This window comes from Rhea pennata, chromosome 22 (assembly GCF_028389875.1).
Source record: "Rhea pennata isolate bPtePen1 chromosome 22, bPtePen1.pri, whole genome shotgun sequence".
Classification (NCBI taxonomy): domain Eukaryota; kingdom Metazoa; phylum Chordata; class Aves; order Rheiformes; family Rheidae; genus Rhea; species Rhea pennata.
Window position 1 is genome coordinate 6,565,532 of NC_084684.1, and position 23,345 is coordinate 6,588,876.

The 23,345-nt window shown below is 41.6% G+C and overlaps 1 protein-coding gene across 4 annotated transcripts in view; it reads left to right on the forward strand.

The window, feature by feature from the left end:
- Positions 1 to 14,873, forward strand: part of MIB2 (MIB E3 ubiquitin protein ligase 2) — a 53,575-nt gene extending 38,702 nt beyond the window's left edge. For all 4 annotated transcript variants that reach the window (XM_062593181.1, XM_062593180.1, XM_062593182.1 and 1 more), the window contains 9 exons: positions 800 to 948; positions 1,547 to 1,703; positions 2,371 to 2,525; positions 4,777 to 4,903; positions 6,316 to 6,546; positions 8,968 to 9,146; positions 10,880 to 11,064; positions 11,840 to 11,905; positions 13,688 to 14,873. In XM_062593181.1, the coding sequence (XP_062449165.1) occupies positions 800 to 948; positions 1,547 to 1,703; positions 2,371 to 2,525; positions 4,777 to 4,903; positions 6,316 to 6,546; positions 8,968 to 9,146; positions 10,880 to 11,064; positions 11,840 to 11,905; positions 13,688 to 13,929 (1,491 nt within the window). In that variant the 3' untranslated portion in view covers positions 13,930 to 14,873. The remainder of the gene's footprint in view (positions 1 to 799; positions 949 to 1,546; positions 1,704 to 2,370; positions 2,526 to 4,776; positions 4,904 to 6,315; positions 6,547 to 8,967; positions 9,147 to 10,879; positions 11,065 to 11,839; positions 11,906 to 13,687) is intronic.
- Positions 14,874 to 23,345: the final 8,472 nt, after the last annotated feature.

Sequence of the window (23,345 nt, forward strand, 5' to 3'; positions counted from 1 at the left end):
TGAAGGGTTTTCCAGCTTAACAGCATTGTCCTTCTTGTGGAAACAGGAAAATAACACACTGACCTTGTAACCCCTTCTTGCTTAACTGGCTTACCCACTGTTTTGAGTGAGTTAGAAGTATTGCCTGTCTCACTGTTCTGACCACTGTAGAACCAGCTGCAGGAAAGAAAAAAATGTTCCATTCCTCAGCCTGCTGAGGCTTTGTCCGCTCCTTCAACTCTTTTCCTTAGTCTCCCATTGATTTTAGTAGCTTCCGTTTCTTTTTCTCTTGCTTTTCATATCCTTTCTTTGCTCTTCATTTCCGTTAATTCTTGAAAAGTCTCATGGCAGGGCTTCAACACTGTGATTTACTCTCTAGCCTTTGTGCCTAGTATGGTACCTAAGTGACATAGAAGAATGGGGAGTTGGCATTTCAAAGCCTTATGCAAAGCTAATCTGATTTCCTCCTTTCCTATTAGGAAATAAATTGTTGGCTGAGATGTCAAGTTTCATGCTTGTAGGCCTACAGAGACTTGGTGTCTGAGCTGCAGTTAGAGCCCTGGTTGCCAGCTCTGTGTTCTTGACTTAGTGTTGTCCAGTTCGCTTTAGAAATACTGTGGGACGAGGTTGGCGTTTTAATTGATGCACATAAAGCACCTGGCCCAAGAGGGCACAGATTCTGCTTATCACTTCTGAGCATACCACCATTCTACAAATAACTTTCATCCTGCTAGGCCTGCTCTAGAATAGAGATAAGACCCGAACACAAGCTAGGCTCTTTCCTAAGCAGCAGTTTGCTGTGTCTCTGCCCTTCCTATAGGTCGACACAAAGAATCAAGGCAGAACTGCCCTGCAAATTGCTTCCTATCAGGGGCATCTGGATGTGGTGAAGATTTTACTACAGGCACACGCCACTGTCAACCTAAGGGATGAAGAGGGGGATGCAGCACTGCACTATGCAGCTTTTGGGTAGGAGATCTTTTTTATTCTTGCTTTGGTTTATCTCATACAAGACCTAGAGGGCTCTGAAAGGACATCTGTAGATATAAATGAACAGTCTTTGTGAGGAGAGTGTGGCAGAACATGGCTTTGTTCTGATTTTACTCATTAGAAATTGGCCCTTAAACTTCAGGGCCTCAGATGAATTTGTTAATGTGCTAGTCTAACCTCCACAGCTAGGACAGTTCCCATGCTATGAAACTTTGGGAGGAATCAGAACAAATGATAAGTTTTGAGTGACTGGATTTTTGGTAGGAGATTTTTTGTTTGGTTGGCTGGGGATTTTTTTTTTCTTTTTGTAACTGCATATATTTTCTAGAGCAAGATATAATGGTGTTACCAGGGGAGAATTCATCAGCATCAAGAGTGGGAGGTTGCTGCTCATTTAAACCAGACTAATCAAGATTCTAGAGTACCAATTAGGAAAGCTTTCTTTTGATACTGAGAGGAGATAGGGTGGAGCGGAGAAGATGCAGAAATCAAGAAATTCTGCTACCTTATAAGGAGAGACAGTTTATCTCTGTACAGTGTAGAATCTAATCTGTCTTCCTCCTTGCTTTTAAATCAGAAACCAAGCTGAGGTTGCCCGTGTGCTTATTGGTAAAGGAGCCAGCACAGACTTGTTGAACAATGCGAAGTGCACGGCATTGTATGTTGCCGTTAGTCAAGGATTCACAGAGGTGGTGCGAGCCCTCTGTGAGCTCAACTGTGATGTCAACCTCCCAGTAAGTTTTGGATTTTGGACATCCTTTTCCCTGGGAGGGCACAGAGGGCCTTTATGATCTTGTGTCATTTGTTATTTAGTGGAATTTGAAGCTCATTCTCTAAATAAAATATACTGCTGTTCACTGCACAGAGAATATATTCCTCTAACATCAGTACTCTGAAATTCTGGTTTGGGGTCTGCTCGTTCATTGTGAATCTGTTCAGCTCAATCCAGTAGCATTTTCTGTTGTGCTGGATTCAGTCCTCCAGCAAGGACTGACCTGCTGCTAAAGCATGATGTTGAAACACTCCTGTTCCAAGCAATAAGGTCTGGTGAGGATTTTCAGACTGATATTTAGGAACCCAAAGGGCAGTGGTGAATTGGACCTAGCCCATTTTTAGGGCACATGCATATGATGATGGGACTGGGCTTTGCTGGGTCAGTCTCCCAAAGATATTTAGATGTATTAGCACTTACTTACTCAAGAGCTGGACTCAAGACTCCAGTAACTGATTTCATGCAGGTTATGAAGCAGCTAAGGGCGCTGGTGACTTTGGATGATTGGCTTGAAGTTGATGTGTTTTGGTGACACTGTGTCTTCTTGTCTCAAACGGTCCCTCAGGGTGGCCTGTTTGAGTCAACACTCCGTGAGGTAACCTGTGCTCTGCTTTGGTCTCCTTGTGTAGGATTCTCAGGGAGACACCCCCCTGCATTATGCTATCACTGCTGATTACAAGGTCATCATTGAGATCCTCACTGAAGTACCCAACATTGACTTCACTGTCCAGAATTGTCAAGGCTTCAACCTGCTCCACTATTCTGCTCTAAAAGGCAACAAACCGTAAGTGAACGAAACATAGTATGCATCCCTGGTATACCCCACAGGTTGGCTAGAGCCCTGTGACACCAGGTAGTGATACACTCACACTGAATACATGCAAGACAGCTGTGAATCCTAACAGGTAAGCACCCATCTGAGACAGGAGAAGACACTACCTGTTGTGGGCTTGGAGTGAATTCTCTGCTCTATTACCAGTAATTCAGATGTGGGACATGAGCAGAGTGTGCATGTGGTGCTGGGGGAGGAACAGGTGTCAGCTGCTGTGTAGTATACCTGCTTTTGCAGAAGGATGAGCTCAATCTGAAAGATCTTTTCCTCTAACCTGTAGTTTTCAATTCTTATGTTGTGTTAATTCTCTGCAGAAGTGGTTTCTCAGTAAGGGGGAGGGAAAGGTTGAGATCATCTAACTCACTATACCTAACGCAACACATTTCAGCAATGCAAGTCTAGGATTGTGCCTATTAAATTCCATCTTCCTGTGGTTTCTCTGTTGTTTTGTTTTTTTTACAGTTAGCTCTGCACAGAGCCTTATGGATATTGAAGGCACATAAAATCATAAAATCAGGAAAAGATTCTTAATATTCCAAAAGCATTAGACAAGAATAGCCATGAGAGAAGTAATTTTTCTTATGAGTATTAGTTTTGAAGGAAGAAAAATAGCAGAAAATGTTGAATTCATTTATTGTGCCCTGTATGCATTGAATAAGCTGTGCCTCCAAGACATGAAAATGAACCTACATAACCATGCAAATTTTAGCAGACCTCAAAAAAATAGGAGAGCAGTACAAATACTCACAGCTTGGTTTCCTGCAGCAGTAGACTGGCTATGCCACTTTTCTGTAGCAAGCTCTCTGGCAATGTGTGCAATATTTGAAGGCGGCAGAGAAATCTAATATTCTGCCTCATTAAAGCTGCTAGTGAAGATCTGTTCTGAACAATGGTCCTATGCCTAAAGAGACAAAGGCAGGATCTGCCCTAGAAAGGCATGCAACTTTAGCAATACTGAATAGGAGTGTGGTTCTCTGTAACAGTTATGCTGACAAAATCCTTGTATATATGCAGTCAGGGTGGTGGAAAGATCCTCTTGCCTGCCTGAAGTTTTTCAGTGGGGAAACTGTCACACTCTATGTCCCCACTGACAGAGTTATAAGTGAAACCTTTCTCTCTGTTTTTGTCTAAGGGAGTACTGCAGATGCATCACTGAACAGAAGAGAAATAGAATGACAGGCTTTGTTTTATTTTGCTTTTGAGGTCTCAGATGTCCAAGAAAACTTCACATGCCTAGCTCTCGGTGGTCCCTTACTTTGGAAGACTAGATCCGCTTCAGTGAGGAGAAAACTTTTCATCCATTTCTAAGGGAAGCGAAGTAACTGTGGGAGAGTGAATCATTGATACCAAATTAACATAGAGGGCACAATCACTCAAAACTAAGAGATGTGAAAAAACACTCCTCCAACCCTCCTTGAACAGCCTGTTATAATAAGAACCACCCTAGAGTTCCTCATTTAGTAGCTGTTCATGGCTAGTCTGTTGGCAGCATTGACTTTTTTGGCTCTTCTGGGTAAGAGATGTGGGACTAAAATCTGTGTTGGTGAGGAGAGGTACAGCTTGAGGCAACTTTACAAGCCATTGTGTGCATTTGGACTTTTCTTATTTTTACTGCTTTTATAGATACTAACTTGTGCTTGCTGTCTAACAGGAGGAAGGCAGTGGACGTAGCTCTAGATAGCTAGAAAAGAAAAGCTTGATTATGCATTTCTTGGGTTTAAATATGGCCAGATATAGCTGTTGCATTTCTTGTCCCATTCCTTCCTTCATGCATTTGCAGGAAACCATGGCCTGCTTTCCCCATCCCTACTTTCTTTTACCTCCCTGGCTTCCCTCAGGGATCTTTGTGCTTCTGAGTAACCTTCTTACCTGTAGTTCTGCATACTCCTTCTTACCTGGAAGGACAGGAAAAGCATTGTAATAGACTGTACAAGGATAAATCTACTTGTTATTTTCAATGGCAATGTGAGTTTACTCTGCTCTATTAAGTGATAACTGAGAGCTTTTGTTTTACTTTTATAATTCAGTCTGCAAGATGGAGGTAGCTGTCTGTGTCTCAGTGGCCAGCTCATGATGCTGCCTCTTAAAACATGAAGAACGTTCATAACTACTGAGCAGATGAGGCAAACCTGTCTCTTTTCTGTTGTTTCCCTTCCTGATAAAATAACACTTTTCTGTCCCTGGTTAACCTCCAACACTCTAGAGCCGTAAAGAAGATTCTAGCAAGAGCTCGACAGTTGGTTGACTCCAAAAAGGAAGATGGTTTCACTGCCTTGCATCTTGCTGCTCTCAATAATCACAAAGAAGTGGCTGAAATTCTCATCAAAGAGGTAAAAGCAAAACAAAAACAAAGCACTCTCAGGTCTCTACCCCTAAAAGCATCCATTTCCTCAGCGTATCAGATTAACGCTATGCTCATAAACATGTCTTTCTCTGACAAGCTGCCATTGCTGCCCAAATTTTAAAGAATAGGTCTTGGCATTCCTGGTGATATTTTCTTTTAGCATTGGCAAGAAAGCAAAGGCCATCTTGTGTGCTAGAACAAAGCAGGGGTTAGAGCTGGGTCTTGTGGGGAGCTGTTTGGTAAGTGATGGATATGAAAGGAAAAGCCTTTGAATAGCTGTTAACCTACTGATTAAGGAATGTGTAAATTTGTATTCAGGACCCTCCTCTACCTTTTAGATACAGGCCAGAGCCCTTGAAGCTCAGCTTCTGTCACTCCAGGTGAATGCTGAAGCTACCTAGCTATTGATTATTCTGTAGTTGCTTTTTCTGTTTCCAAGAAGGAATATCTGAAGACATGTATTTAATTTGAATGCAGAACAAAATGTTTTGACATGTTCTTTTCTGAGTATTAGTCTTTCTTCAGGCTTAGGCAGGCGTTCCATATATCTCTGGGGAGCAGCATTCTTTAGCAATGAAAATAAATTGAAGGATGGGAAGCTAACTGGCCTTTTGCTGTTGATTTCAGTGCTGTCAAAGCTAGCATCTATCTCTGCTTTCAGATGATAGTGGCAATGAAAATGTTAACTATAGGTAAGCTCACCTGGGTTTTGTTTCTGATTGTCAGTGGCTTGTTGTCTGGGTTTCCCCACTTTTACAATGGGGATCCAAGCCACCACACCAAGGCTCTAATGGCTGTACAGATGAGTGCTGTTGTGGAGAGGTGTCTGTGAGCACCAGCTACAGTATTGTGATAGCTTTATTTCTGACATAGTCACTGCATTAGCCTACCCTTATCTCTAAGTGCTTTCTGTGTTTCTAATCCCTTGCTGCTGCCTTCACCTGCAGATTTGGCAGAAAGCAGAATGATCCAGGTTTCAACAGGTTTTTCTCTTCTTTGCTCAGTTGCGCAAATGAAGAGAGGAAATCAAAGCATAAAAGGCAGCGAGGAATCAATATTGCTTTAAAGGAGCTAGGCCATGACTGTTTGCTTGGAGTAGTTCCAGGATTTGTTTGTAAGTGTCAGGAAATTGACTAGCTGTCATCCAGCTCATTACCAGGCAAGTGTTACCTGCATGTCACCTTGGGCACTGGGCTTCTGGTCCTCGTTTCTTTACTTGATATCTGAGATATCTAGACTGTATGGCCAAGGCACAGAGGGCAGGATCATGTAGCTCTCTTGGAGTTCGTCTTACTGCTCTGTTCTGAAGATTAAATTGGCAGTTGGGGCTTCAACAAGGACTCTTCTTCAGCTAGACTCTGCAGCAACAACCCTTTTTATCTGATGCAATTCTTCAAGGGTCGCTGTGATGTCAACCTCAAAAACAACCGGAACCAGACTCCACTGCACTTGGCTGTCATCCAGGGACATGTCGAGATGGTGCAACTGCTGGTCAGTGAAGGCAGTGATGTCAATGCTGAGGATGAGGATGGAGACACAGCCATGCACATTGCTTTGGAACGACAGCAGCTAATGTCAATCATGATGGAGAAGCGTGAAGGGGACATGGGATTGTCCCTCCTTTCCAAGGTGAGCTGGATGTAGGAGAAATTCGAGCACCAAGGGCAGGGAAATGCTTGACAATGTTGGAATGACTGCAGACAGCAGGACCTAAGGGGGTAAAGGAAAGCAGGAAAATTGTATAAAGCCAGCCAGAAAAGGAGCTAGGAACAAAACTCCCTTGTGGGAAAGGAGTGAATATGTCCTCTGAGGCCTCAATATCTTAACTCTGTGGTATGAGAGTATGCTTGGCTGTTAGCCAGAAGGCTGGAGACTGCTGGAGAAAGAAACACTTTACAATTCTCCTATGTAGAGTAAGTACTCATATAATGAAGGAGGTGGTGGGTCCCTCAATAGGGTCTTCAAACCAGAATTGGTTGGGACTTCCCTGACTTCTCTCTCCACCCCCCCCCCTCTCTCTTCACCCCCCCCCTCCACCCCCCTTTCCCCCAACCCCCAAAATGCATGTTTTTGACTTAACTTTTGTCAGGATTTCTCAAGGTTAAGTAGTCTACTTTATAACAGCAGATAGTATAATAGCTACAGTATTTGCCTGCTCTGTTGAAAGACCTAGGTTTGAATCCTCACCCTACCTTATTTGGAAACTCTGCCTTCCACAGGGCATTCCGTAGGGAATGGGTCAGAGGAGAATGTGTCCCTTTCTTTTCCCTCCTTTGCTGCTTTTTCCATCTTTCAATGCAGAGCAAAAACAAACTTATTTTATGAAATGGAATTTTTGTCTTCTAGCCAGTTCTAGGCAGGATCTGTCATTTTAAAAAACCACAAGTGCAGTGGAAAAAAGTACTTTTCAGCATTTCTGTCAACTCTCAAGGCTAAACTTTACCTCTATACTATGGCTGATTTGGTACCAAAAAGAGCTGAATTTCTCCCTCAGTCTGAACACAGACTATTTCAGGAAGGACTTTAGATCTAGAAATCAGCACGTGATATGCCAAGTATTGGAAGCTTACTCTAGTTCTTTGGCAAAGATATTAAATTAGCCCTTCAAAGTATTGTCATCCATAAATATATCAGTACGTGCAGACACCAGATTTGCAATGCAAACCATGAGTACAAATATCAACTATACGTTCCAGATGGCATCGAAATGATTCCATTAAGGGGGACAATTTAATATCTTGGAAAAAAACAGTCTACCAGTAACAATTTTTGAGCTTCTCTGCCTACAGATTGAAGCAAAGGGATCAGTAGCAAGGATAGGTTTTAGCAACTCAGTAAAAGTTGCACAGCAGCTTAACTAGCTGTTGGGTGTTAAGATGTGCAGGGGATAGTTACTAGCTAGTCCTTAAGATAGAGAGTCCCAGAGCTACATGAGGAATCTGGACATTACGTTCCCAATGACATTAACAGGAATGTCATTCCTGAGGGCAGAATGTAGAAAGGATATTTAAGAAGACCTAAATGTGCAGAGGTTTCCTTTCTAATTTCATATGAAGTTATGCCCTGGTCTTTTAAGTCAGTGGAAAATTTTTATTGACTTCAAATGAGTTTGGATCAGGTCCACAAAAACTAGGCTTTTTAAATAGTTGCCACATAGGGCTCCATATGTTAACTGTTCATCTGCTAATATTTACTTTGGTATCCTCAGTGCAATTCCTACTGAAGTGTCTTCACAGTATCTCCTCAGTGCAGCTGAACACATAAGACGACAAAGACTGAAAAAATGGAAGTCTGGCAGTTAAAACTTTGGCCAAGAAAGCAAAGAAATGAGAAGGAGGAGTCTCATCTACTTTTCTCATGAGTCTTTTCCCTAGAAATAATCAGTGTTCCTCATCCCAAACTCAAAATACAAAGGGGAATCAGGAAAAGAAAGAGTATTGAAGGGGGAAAAAATGGGCATGAGAGGATATTCTACAGGCCTCTCTATGTTATAAGGCTGCTTTGGCAACTCTTCCCCATAAAAGCCCTAATCAGCACTTTTGTGCTAATCAGCACAGGTACCTCATCACTGAGTTCCTTAAGTGTTTAAAGTATCCCAGTATGTCAAGCTTGCCTGTAGGTTTATTTGCAGTGAACTCCACAAAAGCTTTCTGGAATACTGGCCTCATCCACTTTTATTCAAATGTGCTCTGAAACAAACATCCTGACTTTGAACCATGGTGCAGAGGGCAAAGCACAGATAGACTAGAACAGTTTAACTTTAAAGAATAGCACTTTTCACTATGTGCAGAAAGGAATGGTTATTATCGTGATTAGTAATAATTAGCATTAGCACCAATTAGGACCAGTTTTTATGCACTCTTGGAATGCAAGGTATGAATCTGTTTATATGCTGAAAGATCTTTTAACAAATAGGAGTGCAAAATTGCACTCTGAAATTGCCAGTACAAGAATTAAAACTTTCTTCAGAATTTGATGCAGAACAAAGCTAGATATTGGAGAATTTTTTTTATTATTAATAGAGAATATTAATTTCTCATCCTCCTTTAGCTGCAGGCTTCTGGCTTTCTTGGAAACATGGAGCTGAATTTTGGAACTGCAATTGCATGTTATTTAGCACAAGAAGGAGCAGATATTAATTATGCCAACCATCGTGGAAAGTCTCCTTTAGATCTCATTACAGATGGAAGGATTGTCCAGATCATCAAAGACTTCTCACAGAAATTCAGGTAGGCCATCTCCTCTGCATATTGTTCATAGTGTACTTCGCTGCAAAATGCAGAGTACTCCAACACTCAACATGTCACTCAATGTGGGATTGAAGCCTCTCTGAAACATGTTGGATGTCAGTCTGAGCGCTTTTGTTTCATCTGGAGCTAGCTGCTAACTGGATTCTTCTTTCAGGGCACAAACTGCTATTTGAAACACTAGCAACAGCAAATGAGCACTGCTCACACAAAGTCAAGCTCTTGACTTAGAGCCCTGAAGCAGTCTGAGAAGACTGGCTGCTGAAGGCAAGAGCAGCTTCTCTCTTCTCTTGCACAGCAGTTCTGTATTTTGGTTTACTTTCTTTGCATTCTACAGTTACAGATATTTAAAATCTAAACAGAGAGAAACTCCAACAGTACAAGAATGAGCACGAGAATCCACAGAGTTTATTCCAGAGCTGGATAAATGCTTATTTTTTCAATTGATGAGAGAAATAGCTGAGAAAGCCCCAAGGGGAGAGCAGCAAGTCAAATATGACTTTATCTTATGCTTTGAAAAACATTTGTTTAGGTTTTGGCTTGCAAAAATGAAACCAGAGTTCTGTTTGATCTGAGGACACAGACCTACAGTCATGTTGCCGTTGAAGGAGGCAGCATGCAGCAGCCACAATAATAGGCCGCTATCTTATTTCATTGTAAATATGAGGTGAAATGTGTTCCTTTCCATAGAGATTTTGTCAGTAAAGTATGTGTTGGATTGAGATTTCTTGCTTAAAGAATGCTGGTTCTTTTAAACCAGCATTTGTCACAGCAGTGTACTGGTTTCAATTGGCTTCAATTTCTGTGTTGAAGTTGGACTGGAAGATTTGAGTGGATGTGTTTGCACAGGCAAGTAGTTAAGGCAGCCACTGCATATTGGGTGCTGCATGTTAGATCACAGGCCTGAGGTATGCCATGGTATGTCCCAGCATCTCACACAGGAGCTGCCAGGACATTAGTTTGACTGAAATGAAGACCTAAAAGAAGGGCATTGGGGATTCATATGCATATATAAAGAAGCTACTGCCACTGTGGTACGAAGCCAGAGAGTAAGTGCCTCCCAGAAACCTATTGACTTTGTATTGAAAGACCAAAAAATTCCTCTTTACGATGTTCTTCCTGGGCTAGGGACTTCTTGGCAATAATGTAGACATTTGCTAGTAAAACCACCATCCTTGTCCCTTCTGTTCTGTTTTTGGATTTGGGGCTCATAATGTCATGATAGAAGTCTGAATCAGAGCCTGTATTATAAGAGTCACTCTCAGACATATAACCACCCTATGCCTTTTCCAGGAGTGTGTAAGTACAGAGTTCCTTGGAGCTGCCCTTTTTAAATAGATTCTAAAGACTGACTCCTCCCTGCAGATTGATGTAATATCAAGACCTTACTGTCATCATCCAGAAGGGCAGTTTCAATGCATGTAAATATTAGTTGTACCTGCTCTGCCCTTTGGGTATTTTTCCGGCAACTGCAGCAGTGACAGCTGCAGCAATGGCTGCTGCTAGTTAGATCCAGCCAGAATGCCAATACCAGCTCCTCGAGGCTGAGCCAGCCACAGCAACAGCCGTAAAGGTTCAGAACTGTATGCTGTCTGAGTATCTGCTGCACTGTCTGCATGTGGAATGTTTGCCAGGGATCAATGCAGTTTTATCTGGTTACTGAAGAGGGACCTGGAGTATGTGGCTCACGTCTTATCATACATTCATGGTTGCAGGGAACAGCAGGCTTCTTCAGATAGTTCAACCATTGTATGCAGCCTCCGCCGTGTGCACACCACCCCCAACACGATGACCAACCTTAGTGTCTCGAGTGTGGCAGCCCCCACAGAATGCCTTGTCTGTTCAGAACTAGCATTGCTCATCCATTTCTTCCCATGCCAGCACAGTATTGTGTGTGAAGGTAAGTCCGTCCACTTTTGCGTCCCCTGATAGCCTCCCTGTTTGGATTCTCATAAATCAGGCTCCATTCAGACACAAAGCTATTGAGCTGTGACCTGAAACAACCCTGCCATGATTTCAGCAACATCCTCTTAGATGGGATGCCCAAAGTACCTATGAAAGGGACACCATGTGTTCTGGCCATTTGTTGATGGGGACCCCAGGCAGCTTGGCTTATACTTACAGATGCCCTGGATGATTCAGAAGGAAGGCCAGATGTTTCAGTTCTAGCTGGCAGTGCACTCTCCATCAAAACCTCCTGAGAAGGATTTTCCTGTTCTCTGGCTGTAGTTATCTGTTTGCATTTCAATTATTTTAACAGCAGCCTGCTCAAACATGTTAGCAAGTCTGTTATCTTGCTAAGGCCACCTCAATCTGAGCACAGAGCATTTGGTAAGGATTGCATGCCAGAGCCACATCCATTTCCCTTAGAGCAAAGGGCTGTTTTGCAGCCACAGTGCAGCAGTTCCAGTGGAGAAGCTAGGATTATGATCCTGTCATTATTGCACAGAGTATTGAAGAATTAAGGGTGTTGTATTTGCCATAGGGAGAGGACAGACTAAACCAAGAGACCTTCAAGAAGGTGGTTTCCTCATTTCTGTGCAGAAACAATCTCTTAATCATCCAGGAAGTACTCAAATTGTTTAAAAGCTGATGTTCTTGAATATGTTGTCTTCCTCTTTTCCTCTTGCCCCTAGTACCATGATCTAATTGTAATCTTATTTCATTTGTGGTAGAATGCTCCAGGAGAATGAAGAAGTGCATCAAATGTCAAGTAACAATAACCAAAAAACTCAAACAAGGTATGTTTGTTGTTCCTACTGTGTAGTGTCATAGATTGGGAAGGGTCCTTCATGGTGTTTATTTGGGCAGCATCAATGATCCTCTGTGAAATACACATAAGAAAAGGGTTTGATTTTGTGTGCATGTTGGATTGACTAGTTTCAGAGAGGCAAAGGCAGATTAACTGGGAGCTGTCATAGGCCAGGCTCAAGTGGCACAGAGAAAATAGAATATTTGAGCAAGCTTGTCCTGTACTTAACTGACTTTGTGAATTGAAAGCGAATGTCAGGTTCTTCATGTGCCAGTCTAACCCTTCTTGTACACAGTGATAAAACAGTGAAAACTGATGAGAAAGGAAACGTTATTTCTTGTGAGAGCCTTGCTTCTCACTTGGCTGCGATTACAGTGCCTGTGCAGGACTGAGGCTAGCCAGCTATCTAGGAATCATTAAGCTGAATTGCTTTGATAAAGCTCTTTAGACCAGTTTTAAACAGAGATTGTCTTCTCTCCATACTACCACTGAATAGAATGGGGAATGCTCTACATAGCAGCAAGGTGGAAGCAAGTTGAGCACTGAAGCTTTTCAGTAGAGCATGAGAGAGTGGTCTCAGACAGGAAGACATCCACTATCAGCGCAAGTTTATAGCCATGCACATAGAAAGGAATTGCATGTTCAGCCTCAGCTGATTTAGCTTCATGTATGCCTTTGGCATCATGCTGTAGCCTTGTGACTTGATGCCTTGGATGAATGTATAGGGGAGCCAAGTATCTGTCATGTGGCATCAGACATATCAGACATACACAGCTGGCTAAGCCAAAAATCCTCTTTGGAACTTCATAATGCAAAAAAAAGAAAAAAAAAGAAAAAGAAAGAAAGAAAGAAAGTTTACCTGCCGTTAGTCAGGAGTGTTGTCTTTGCTGCAAGCTGCAAAGTGTTATCAAAGTGGAGAGCAGAATTCCATTGCAGGAGGAACAGCCAGGTTTCTGAGCATATGAACAGGACTTCCCTGTCAGTAATGTACACAGTGTGTCTTTAGCATACTGCCCATCCCCAAACTTGCTAAAACTATATGGATTTGAAATCACTTCTTGCACCATTGAAGTATAATTAATTTCAGAATGTTGAGGAAAGGAGCATCTATAGCAAAATGTAAAGCTACATAATCAAAGATTTAAGAGCAGAAATGATGGTGGCTGTGTTAAGGTGAAATCAGGAGGAGTCTATTTACTTAAGTTGGTAGTTGAACAGCACTTGGCATTCTTTTATTTCATGAGATTTCACCTGATGCAGTATCTCTGCAAGGTCCACTGAATTTTGCTTATAAAACTGACTAAAACTGACTCTGTTTGTGTAGCTTTATGCATGCAGAAGTCAGCTTAAGTGAGTTCACATGGTTTCTTCTTGCTGTGGCCTGAAAGACTTGAGCCAAAATTTGTATCCCAGATGTAAACAGGAGGTTGAGAAGATGGATTCCTGGACCTGTATGCTACAGCATCACAACCACCTTTGAAAATTTTTACTTCAAGGTAGCAACAGCATATTGCAGATCAAGAAGGCAGGACATACCAGAAAGTGGTTTTTGTTTTTTAAAACAAACATGCACACGAAAAGCTGAGCAATAGAACAGAGGAAAGCAACAGTGGCTCTTATCTGAGGAATCCTTGGATCAGGCTCAGTGAAGAGTTTAGTCTGATGTAATTGCTGCTCTTAAGAGGCAAAGTCTAATGAAAGAAGCACTGCATAAGGGAACAGACAGAGCGCTGTAGCCACTAACTCTTTTCCTGCCCTCTCACCCCTGCAGACAACACCGAGGTGGAGTGCAGCCCAACCTCTGAATCCACAGATCAGAGGAGGCTCATGGAGGAGCTGCAGAACCGCTACCGGCAGATGGAAGAGCGCATCACCTGCCCGATCTGCATTGACGACCAAATCAAACTGGTCTTCCAGTGTGGACATGGCTCATGCCCAGACTGCAGCACAGCCCTGACAGTGTGTCCTATCTGTCGGCAGGCTATCCGGGAGAGGATTCAGATCTTTGTCTAAGGATATGCTTGCTTCACTTCCCGTTCCCACCTCCCTCCTTTACTTCCTTTTTGTTTGCATTTTAGATGAGAAGCACTGGTCTATCTGTTGTTTGGTTATATGCAAAGCCATCCTCAAAGGGGAAGAAGCAAATAACCAATGTGACTTGGATAGAAGCAGAGGGAGCCCCCTCCAGTCTCAATATTATACAATTATATGTACAAGCAGTGGTGCTTAAGGGCAGCCAGCCACTCTCTCTGTTACTGATGCATCAGAAAGATATGAAGTAAAGGACACTGGCCTCTTGTGCTGAAGGCAGAAGAGGCTTTCAGACCAGAGGCAACTAGACTTTCATGCGCAGATGTTTTCAAGGGCATCCAGCTCCAGTGACTGTATCCTGTCATCCCTGCAGTGTCAGAGCCTTGCGTTACTCTGAAATAAGATGCTGTAGGATGATATACCTCACACCTTTGTGAGCAATGGCAAAGCAATACTCTTGCACTTCACATGAGGAGGTATCAGAGGAGAGCAGTCACAGCCTTCTGTCCTTCGAGGAGCCTGTTGTTGATAGAAAGGTAGTGTCCTAAGATGATGTATTCTCTCAACTAGTCCTCATGGTCTCAACAAGATCTCGGACTGACAGAGGCAAATCTGAATGTGATGAGATCCTAGAGACAGAGTGTGTGCCTTAGAAATAAAGTAGTGAGCAGTGATTGGAGAAAATATGTTGTTGCAAGAAGCACTTCTAAGTGACATTCTTCTTTCCACACTCCCCCAGCTACATGTTCAGAGACTACTGAGCTTTCTATCCATGATGCCAAAGGGAGGTGTTAAAAACTCCAATCAAAGTGTAAAAAAAATAAATAGTAATAATTAAGAAATGAGGAAGAGGGGTTTCATTTTTTGTTTCATTGTTTTGCAGCAAACTTAATAAAATAAAGTTTATATTTTCCTGAGCATTAAAATGAATGTGCAAACAATGGTTAAAATATGGATCCAGATGTATTGTATTTTCCTATCCTACTGGCTGGCTAGAAAATATTGTCCAGTGAATCCTATAAAGTAATTCTTAACAGAAGTGGCAGCATTAAGGCTAGCATGCATGCTTGTGTGTATGTTTACGTGTGTGTTTGCATGTGTGGTGTGTGCCTTTACTGACAGTTATATACAAGCATACTGTTTGTTACACATTGCAAGTAATATTTCAATCAAACAAGAATACTGTGTTCCTCTATTACCTTTGTTCATCAGGAAAGAGGTGATATATCTTTTAAAGAAATTTTGTAAATTTGTACAATATATGTAGTTAAAGGAATATTTATTACTTGGTAGTAGTTCCGTGGTGTCCTGAGAATTTTTTATGTCAAAATTCCAGATTCCTATAGATAATCTTCCTTGAAATATTCAGTTGAGGCTGTTACAATTTCAGTGGATTTTTTTTTCATGTGGAGCTACAAAAATGTCTCATCTTTAACCCAATAATTTTTTGGTTGGGTCAGATTTGACTCCTAAACAGTCTACAGCTGAGTTTCAGAATAAGCTTTAGTAATGTGAAAGATGCAGATACTCATTTACCTTATTACTATTATTTCCTAGAAGATAATGTTACAGTAAATCCCTGTTGAATAAACCAGACATTTCCCTAAAAAAGTTTACAAATGAAAAGGACTCTTAAGGGGCTATTTTTAAAGTAGAAGACTGTCCCATCATTATATTTTAAGAGCTACTTTTACTGCTATTTGCTGCAAGTGAATAATTTTCCATAGTATAGACTATCTTAACGTATGCGAGCACTTTACAAAATGTTTCTTCCACAAGGCTCTACATAAAATTCAAAAGCAGTTTACCCAGGTGAAATTAATCAATAACTTATGTATAATAAACATGTATGTATATTGGCGTTTAGGAAAGACAGACGAGCTGGCTAACAGTTCAATGTCTGCTTTATTCTCATCTCCTACCCTAGTCTATGTCAGTATATACAGGAAAAAAGGGGAGCATCCTTTTTTTTTTTTTTTTTTTTTTTTTTTTTTTTTTTTTTTAATAATTTCCTTGCATACTAAGTGAGTATAGGCCTCAAAGAAATTGTTCTCCCTAAAGGAAAAAGACTGTAGGAAGACTGCAGCCCTCAACTTTTATAGCTGCTGCAGAAAACAGAAAATTACTTTTTCCCCAGCTAAATGAAAGATATTTTCTAGGGAAAGAAGAACTCCCTTCAATTTCATGTTTTACTTCTATTTTTTTAATATATGATCTTGTTTGTATATCTGAAATTCATCGTAAGGCCAAGGTAGAGATGGAATTTTGCTCAGTGTAATACACCAGCTTTAGAACTATGGAAATAGTTTGTAAACATAGCTTTCTGATTGGGATTATGTTATTTCATTTCCTTCTTCCTGCTGTGATTGCTTTTGATGTCTTAGGAGCAAGAGTTAATCTGTTAAGCACCGTTTTGACTCATTCATTTTCCCAGTAAGAAGAAGGGAATTGCTGCACCACAACAGGCAGAAAACAAGATGGTCAGTGAAGCCTCAAGAATGAGAGACATCAGAAGGCAAGCTGATGCCAATTATGTGCCAGGTTTGTTTTTGAGAAGCTTTACCACGTGGCAGGTTCACCTCCACAGGAATCTGAGGCTTTGGAAAAATGTTGGTGGAGAAGTTTCTGCTGTTTTATCTTTACTTGCAGTCCTGCTAACACAAAGGGCCAGGACCACAGAGTGACTTGTGGCCAATTGAGTGCTAACCTGGGTGAAATGGTTAACTTCATGTACTTGCTAGTTCCTGTGTAGTCTGGCCTATACTCCCAGCTTGTAAAACTGTTTCTCTGCTCCAATCCAGACTAGAATCTGAAATATGAGAAGAAAGGGATATCTGCCTAAGCAGAGAAAGAGCCAAGAGCCTGGACTGAGATTAGGAGTTGCATTAAACTTAGCTACAAATTATGAGCGAAGAAAACGGGGCAAGACGGGGAAGTACGTTCCTCCCTTTTTTCCAGTTGCTACCAGTTGGTATTCTTGGTGGTCATAGGAACAGCAAGAGGCTGAAGAGAGGCAAGTGCATGTCTTGGCATTAGGCAAACACTCCTTTAAAAGACAAATACTGTGGCTGATTATTCAGTGTGGATGGTGTGTAACTTTCTGCTTGATGTTTATTACAGGTTAGTCCCCTACACTGTGACAGCTCTGGGAAATGAGCCCAGGAACACCTTGCTCTCCTTGAGGTTCCGTGCTGCCATCTGCTGAAATGCAGTTGTGTACCTGGCAGCAATGCTGGTTTTGAAAAAGAAAGATCTTGCTGAGACTTTCTAGTATAAAAATCTTAAACATGAAACGACAGCTGATTCAGATTAATGCTGGCGCTAATGGGGTTTGTGTAATTCTTTTCCCAAACATTAGCTCACATTTCCTGTCTGACCTGCAGAAAAGAAGGGCTCTTTTTTGGCTCTACTAGTTGCAATTTCTCTGCAGTATAAGCACGGGCTTTTCCTGAAATTGAAACTGGTAAGTGTTCCTAGGAACATTCCTGCTTAGTAGGGTGTTAAAATATCTGGAAAAAACTCTGATCCAAGTCAGCCATGCAGTAAAATCTGTTCTTCTGCTCAAAAACAATTAGTCTCTAAATGAAGCAGGTCCTTCTCCTGGATCAGTCTCCTAGTCTAGAAGAATTTCTATTGTTCCCTTAAAACACAAAAGAGACTCTGCTTTGTATTCCCCGTTTCTTGCTTTCTGGTTAGGAAGTGCTTCATAACAAAATTGGCCACTTTCACTTTCTTACATTTTTATGCTTGCTGTCACTTAAATTTTTTTCCTGGCAGATAGTATTCTAACCCAGCTGGGAGACTAGAATTTGAGTTGGCAGCTGGTATTATGAGCACGACTTTTTGCGCAATTGGATTTTCATGGAAAATCATTCTTATAAATGTGCCGTTATTCTGGGCAATGTTAGGACATGAGCCTGCAAAGAGCACAAGCCCGTCTGCCTGTTTTTACATGCTTTGTAAAATCTGGGGATTATACCACATTTTCATACCACTGCCATGGTGCAGTCAAGTAGAGCTGTATTTGCAGTCTTTTCTTTTGCATGAATCTAGGATATTCTGAGTCAGTGCAAATAGCTATTGGAAAGCTTCTGTCTGTGTACACAAGAGACTTCAAGAGCAACTGGGTGCCTAGCTAAAACTGGAGCCAACTCTTAATGCAGCCAGCACTATGGGATTCTTTCCATCTTTTAAGATATTTTTAAATTTCCTCATTTTGCAGTTGAAGAAAGGTCGGTATGTCCATGCCCTCCCAACATCTGCTTTCTAATCCGTAGACTAAATTGAATTGTCCTTGTGTTATAGTCTAAAGCAGAACAACGAGGTTTACAGTCGCTGCACAAAAGAACATAGTCATAGCCCCTCAGAGAAGATGGCTGGCATCTTTCTTTAACTTGGAAGGGCATTAAAAGGCACTGGAGGTGCTCTGCACTGAGTACTCCATTGTTAAATCAAGGGAAAGAAATTTCAAGCCTCTCCCAGGGAGTTCTGTAGAATGGAAAACTCATAGCATAGTCAAGATGTACCTTTTCTGGAAACATTGTTAGTATCTGCACAGTGTGTGAAGTACAAGGCTGGTCTTACTACACCAGGGTTTGGAAGACTAGGTCCTCAGGCCTGTTTAGATAAGGAAACTGTCTTGCAGCACAGCTTGCCCCATTGAAGTGCCAGTGGGCTACACATACTATCAGGTTGCAGATGGTCATTGGTACTCCAGATACAAGAACTGTTCTGCTTATTTAAGGCTGATACAGTATACAGAGCAACTCCGCGTAGTTTATAAGTTGCTTTGTCCAGTAAGAGCTCTGAGCAATCACTTTATGAAAATTGTAGCAAGAATGAGGTGGCCACGTTATTACTTCTTGCAGTTGACCTAACTTACTACACAAACTTATACACATAATCCCACCCCCTGCATCCTGGCTTCTTGTAGAAGAAAACCATTGAATGGACTCTCTCTATAATACAACTGCCCCTAGTGTCTTTAGATTTAGTTTTTCTCTAAGGCTAACAATTGTTTTACAAATATGGGTAAGCAGATTCCTTGAAGAATTTACGTTATTTCCAGTTGAGTACAAAAGCCTGTGTTATTTTTGCTGTTTCTTCCCTTTGAGAAAATGTTGGTATGACAGACATATTCTCGTTTTCCTCGAGAAGATTACTTTTAGAAGCTTCTTCTACTATGTGCGTAGCTTTGTTTTGCTGTGGCATTTTTAAAGAGAACCGAGTGCTGCTGAAAGCAACTGATGCACAAACCAGGAGATTGGAGTCAACTTAAGGGTAAAACCTCAAACCTTCTGACTCTGTACAAAAGGTTACTTCAGTTGGTCTCAGTGGATTTTTTGGAATAGTGTTTTGTATGAGAAGGGACTGCCTGGTCTCAGAGATGTTCATTCTTTCAGTATGAAGCAGGTAGACTTCACATTTGGAAGAAGTCAGTAATGCAAAGGTTTGTAACCTAGTTTCTTTTGACCGCTAAATTATGCTTTCACCATAGCATAGCTTCAGATTCTGTGCTTCACTTAGTCTACCATCTCTTCAGGGAAATAACTTATGTAAATTTTGGCAGGAAGAGCATTTGTACTAGGACTAAGGTCCACCACTTTCTTATCAGTCTTCAAACTCTTAAGTTTAGGATCTGTTGATTTAAGGAAACTATTCTGACATACATACTATTCCTCCACAAAGTCTGAATTCACTTTTGTCTTGCTCATTTATAGTGACAATAGACTACTGTAAGGTCTCTGCAGCCTTAAGATGCTTATAAGATGAAAAATCTGCTGCAAATAAAATAGCTTATTCTTTACATTCTCTTCATGCTCAGTGGATGGGATAAAGACCTAGTACATTGCATTTTCTCCACTCTACTTACCCTCTTAACAAGAGGATGAAGCTGTTAGCCATTGTGTCTAACTTTTTTCATCTGAACTCCTGTCTTCAATGTTAAATAGCACTTTACAAAGTCTTCCTCTATCCAGGAAAGAATGTTGTTTGTTTTTATTCCGGTACAAATTGTCTTGCCTCCTACTGTTATTGAAATTGAATGCAATCCTAGGAATTTGTTGCTTCTTGGCTTTGTCAAACCTGTTTGTTTATCATATACTTTTCCACTGAGATCTTCAGACTTTCACTGACATTTTTCCCTGTAGGCCAGGATTTCCTGGTGGGTCTCAAACACTTACCTTTGTTCCCTCTGTGCTTCTTTCATTGTCCAATGCAGAAGTGTCTCTTTGAATGAAAGTTTCTAAAGCACTTCTTTGAAAGCCTGGCCAGTACTTGCCATCTTGCAGTCTGGGTGAGATTGAAGGAGTTACAGAGAGAGAGAAAGAGAGGGAGAGAGAAAGAGAGGGAGAGAGAAAGGGGGAGAGGGAGGGAGGGAGAGAGGGAGGGAGGGATAGCTTGTCCAAAGACAGAGTCAGGAAAAGAGCCCATCTCTCCTTTTGATTTTTGTTCCTACTAGCCCATACTGCTTCCATGATTTCAGGAGGATTGCTCTACACACAAAGGTTTTAAAAATGATATATGTAGCCCACCAAAGGGCAATAAAAGAACTATCCCCATAACCCATGGGAGTAAGTCTTAGTCCCATTTGGACACACATTATTTATCTGTGTCTCGAGAAAATTTGCCCTTCCTTTCATTCCTGAAATTCTGCTCACTACGTGGCCATGACCGACTGCTGAGCTTCTGACTGGGGTCAAGACCATGCCTGTTTGGTAATGTGAAGTCAGGCCAGCACAGATGCTTCTGTGAGCTGCAGCTCCAAATTGACACTTTAAGCAAAATATTCCATTTTCCTTGCCAGCTGGAGCAAGCCCTTGTTTTCTGCTCATTTGGTATTCGGCAAACCAATGGATTTTTCTAGGAACACCAGTAGATGCTGATTGCAAGAGGCTGCTCGATGGTAAGAGGGAGGGTGCGTGGGCACTGAAGAACGTTCTCGCTCTCCCGCTCCTTGGAGGATGTTGCTCCCTGCTACAGCAGATACAATCCTTTCTAGTGCATGCATGACCCACTGAAAAAGGGTAAGTTTGAACTGCTATTCCCACAGGAACCAGACAAGAATGCTCTCTTCAAATTGTGAGATGATGGGATGAATATGTAAGAAGCACTCTTACATATTCATCCCATCATCGAATATGTAAAAAGCACTCTTACATATTCATCCCATCATCTCTCAATGTCCTCATATAGCTATGAGGACTTGCTAATTCTTTTTGCGTGGGCCACCAAGGAACCAAAATGCAGCAAATCATTCAGCTCTGTCCCCATCCCCTGCCTATGGCCCAGACTTGGACTGACACCCTAGGAAGGAAGTATTGCCTTGAGCCATTGGAAACAGTATGATAGATTCTTTCTCCTTCTATGTCCTCCTCACTCCTTGATGTAGACCTCCCAGAGGAGGACAGGGGAAGCTAATGAGAGCAGTTTGTTGCAATGCTGAGTGATATGTACTTATTCTGGGGAAAAAACAGGACATACTTTGCTTTCATGAGGAATGAGATTCATCTTGGATAGTCAGATAGCTCTATATCTAGCACTAATGGTTGTTCTCTGTGTAGCCCCTCTTAGCATGAGTGTGGATATGTTGTAAGAGATTGCTCTGGAGTCTTCTGTGGGGCTGGAATGAAGCAATGCCAGTGTGCTTGCTGGCCTGCTGCTGCACCGGAGCTAACTTTCCCTTTAAAAGTGCCAAATGTAACAGAGAGATCCATTTGGAAATAGCACTGAAAGTAACATTTAAGGATGTAACAATGCTGAATAAAGGGGAGGAGAGAAATAATCCATAGAATTCAAGAATAATTCATGGAAATAAAAGTGGTTATTTTATGAGCTAAAACCTACCCTTAGGAATGCAGCAATGTACTGTGTATTATATTGCAACCAGGCTTAAAAACTAAGTAGCGCAGCAAGTAGGGTTGAAAAGAAAAAAAGAGACCGAGGTGATTTATAAGGGAAGTGTATTGTGTATGCAATTGATCCAATACTTTATGCTCTACAGAGTTTCTAGTTAATCACTGTAGGTTTTATGAATCATTCATTCCCTTCTGACGGCTGTTCAGATTGCTTTTTCATGCAACATTTATTGTATGCAGAGATCTTAGGATATGCATCCCTGATTCTTTGCTTAGAAAAACCTATCTCCTTACAAAGGAAACCCAAGTCCTAGTCACTGCTGCTAATGGCAGGAAGACAAACCAAAGTCAGTTCTGTCCCCTGCTTTCCTCCCCTGCTCCTCGTTACACCATATGGCTTCCCTCAAGCTGTAATGTGTTCCATTGCATTTAGACACTGTGAGGAACTGAAGCCAGGAATGTTTTCCTCTCCAAATATAGTCAGACTGACAATTCTAGCTTGTAGTCCAAACCAAATATCCGGACTTGAGAACCTAAAGCCTCCAATATTCTTCAGCGTTCTGAAGACACAACACTTCTCTGCACTTGCATAAAAACAGTCTTTTCAGGGGCTCACACTGCCTGATAAAATAAAGAGAATATTTTAAAGTACAGGAAGAGTCAGAAATAAAACTTTAGAGTTTTGACTATCCTCTTGCCCTTGGCACTAGACAACACAGGCTCCCAGAAATGAGTCCTGGGACTTGTCTGACACATCTGAAAGGAGCTTAAATTCTGGCAAGTGCTGTGAATGTGAGGCCAGTGAAGGCTACATTTTGAGAGGCCTTTGCGTGCAAGTATCTTATAGGAAAGCCATGACATTCTTAACCCTGGGCAAGTAATAGGGACAAAACGTCAGTGGATATCCTTAAAATATCTATAGGAGAGAGCTGTACTTGAAATTTAACAAGCACTCTAACAGTCTAAGTAGATCACCTGAACTTCTTCCTCTTTACCAGCAGCTACACCTGAGGATTCTAGCTAGAGCTTGGGCACCAAAGAATCTACCTTGACAATGCTTCTGAGAAAGTCATTCTGCATGTGCACATGGTTAAGTTCATGCATCTCTCTCAACTCCACAAGTTTCATCTGTAGATTTTGAATACCCCAGCACAAGAGCTTTCCTCATCTGCCTCTGCAACAACACTGTGAAATTTGTGTTGGCCTTATTGCTGAGCTGGCTTCTGATGAAATATTTGGCTTAAATTTTAAAAGGTTGGAAAGCATTCTGCAGCCAAGGGCTTGGTGAAGTTGCACACACAGGCACTGGATTTCTGTGTGGATGGGCACAGTGCACTGACTGTGGATGCAGGAAAAAGGACCTAGCTGCTCTCTAAGAACCCTGTTCTGTCACTTCTGATCTATCAAGACATAACCTGCTTTCTACCTTGATGAAGAAGCAGGATGCTAAACGGTGCAGGGGTCATGAATCATCTTTGCTGCTAAAGATTCCCATTCATCCACCATATGTGGCATAGAAAGGGAAATGGCTAACACACAAAT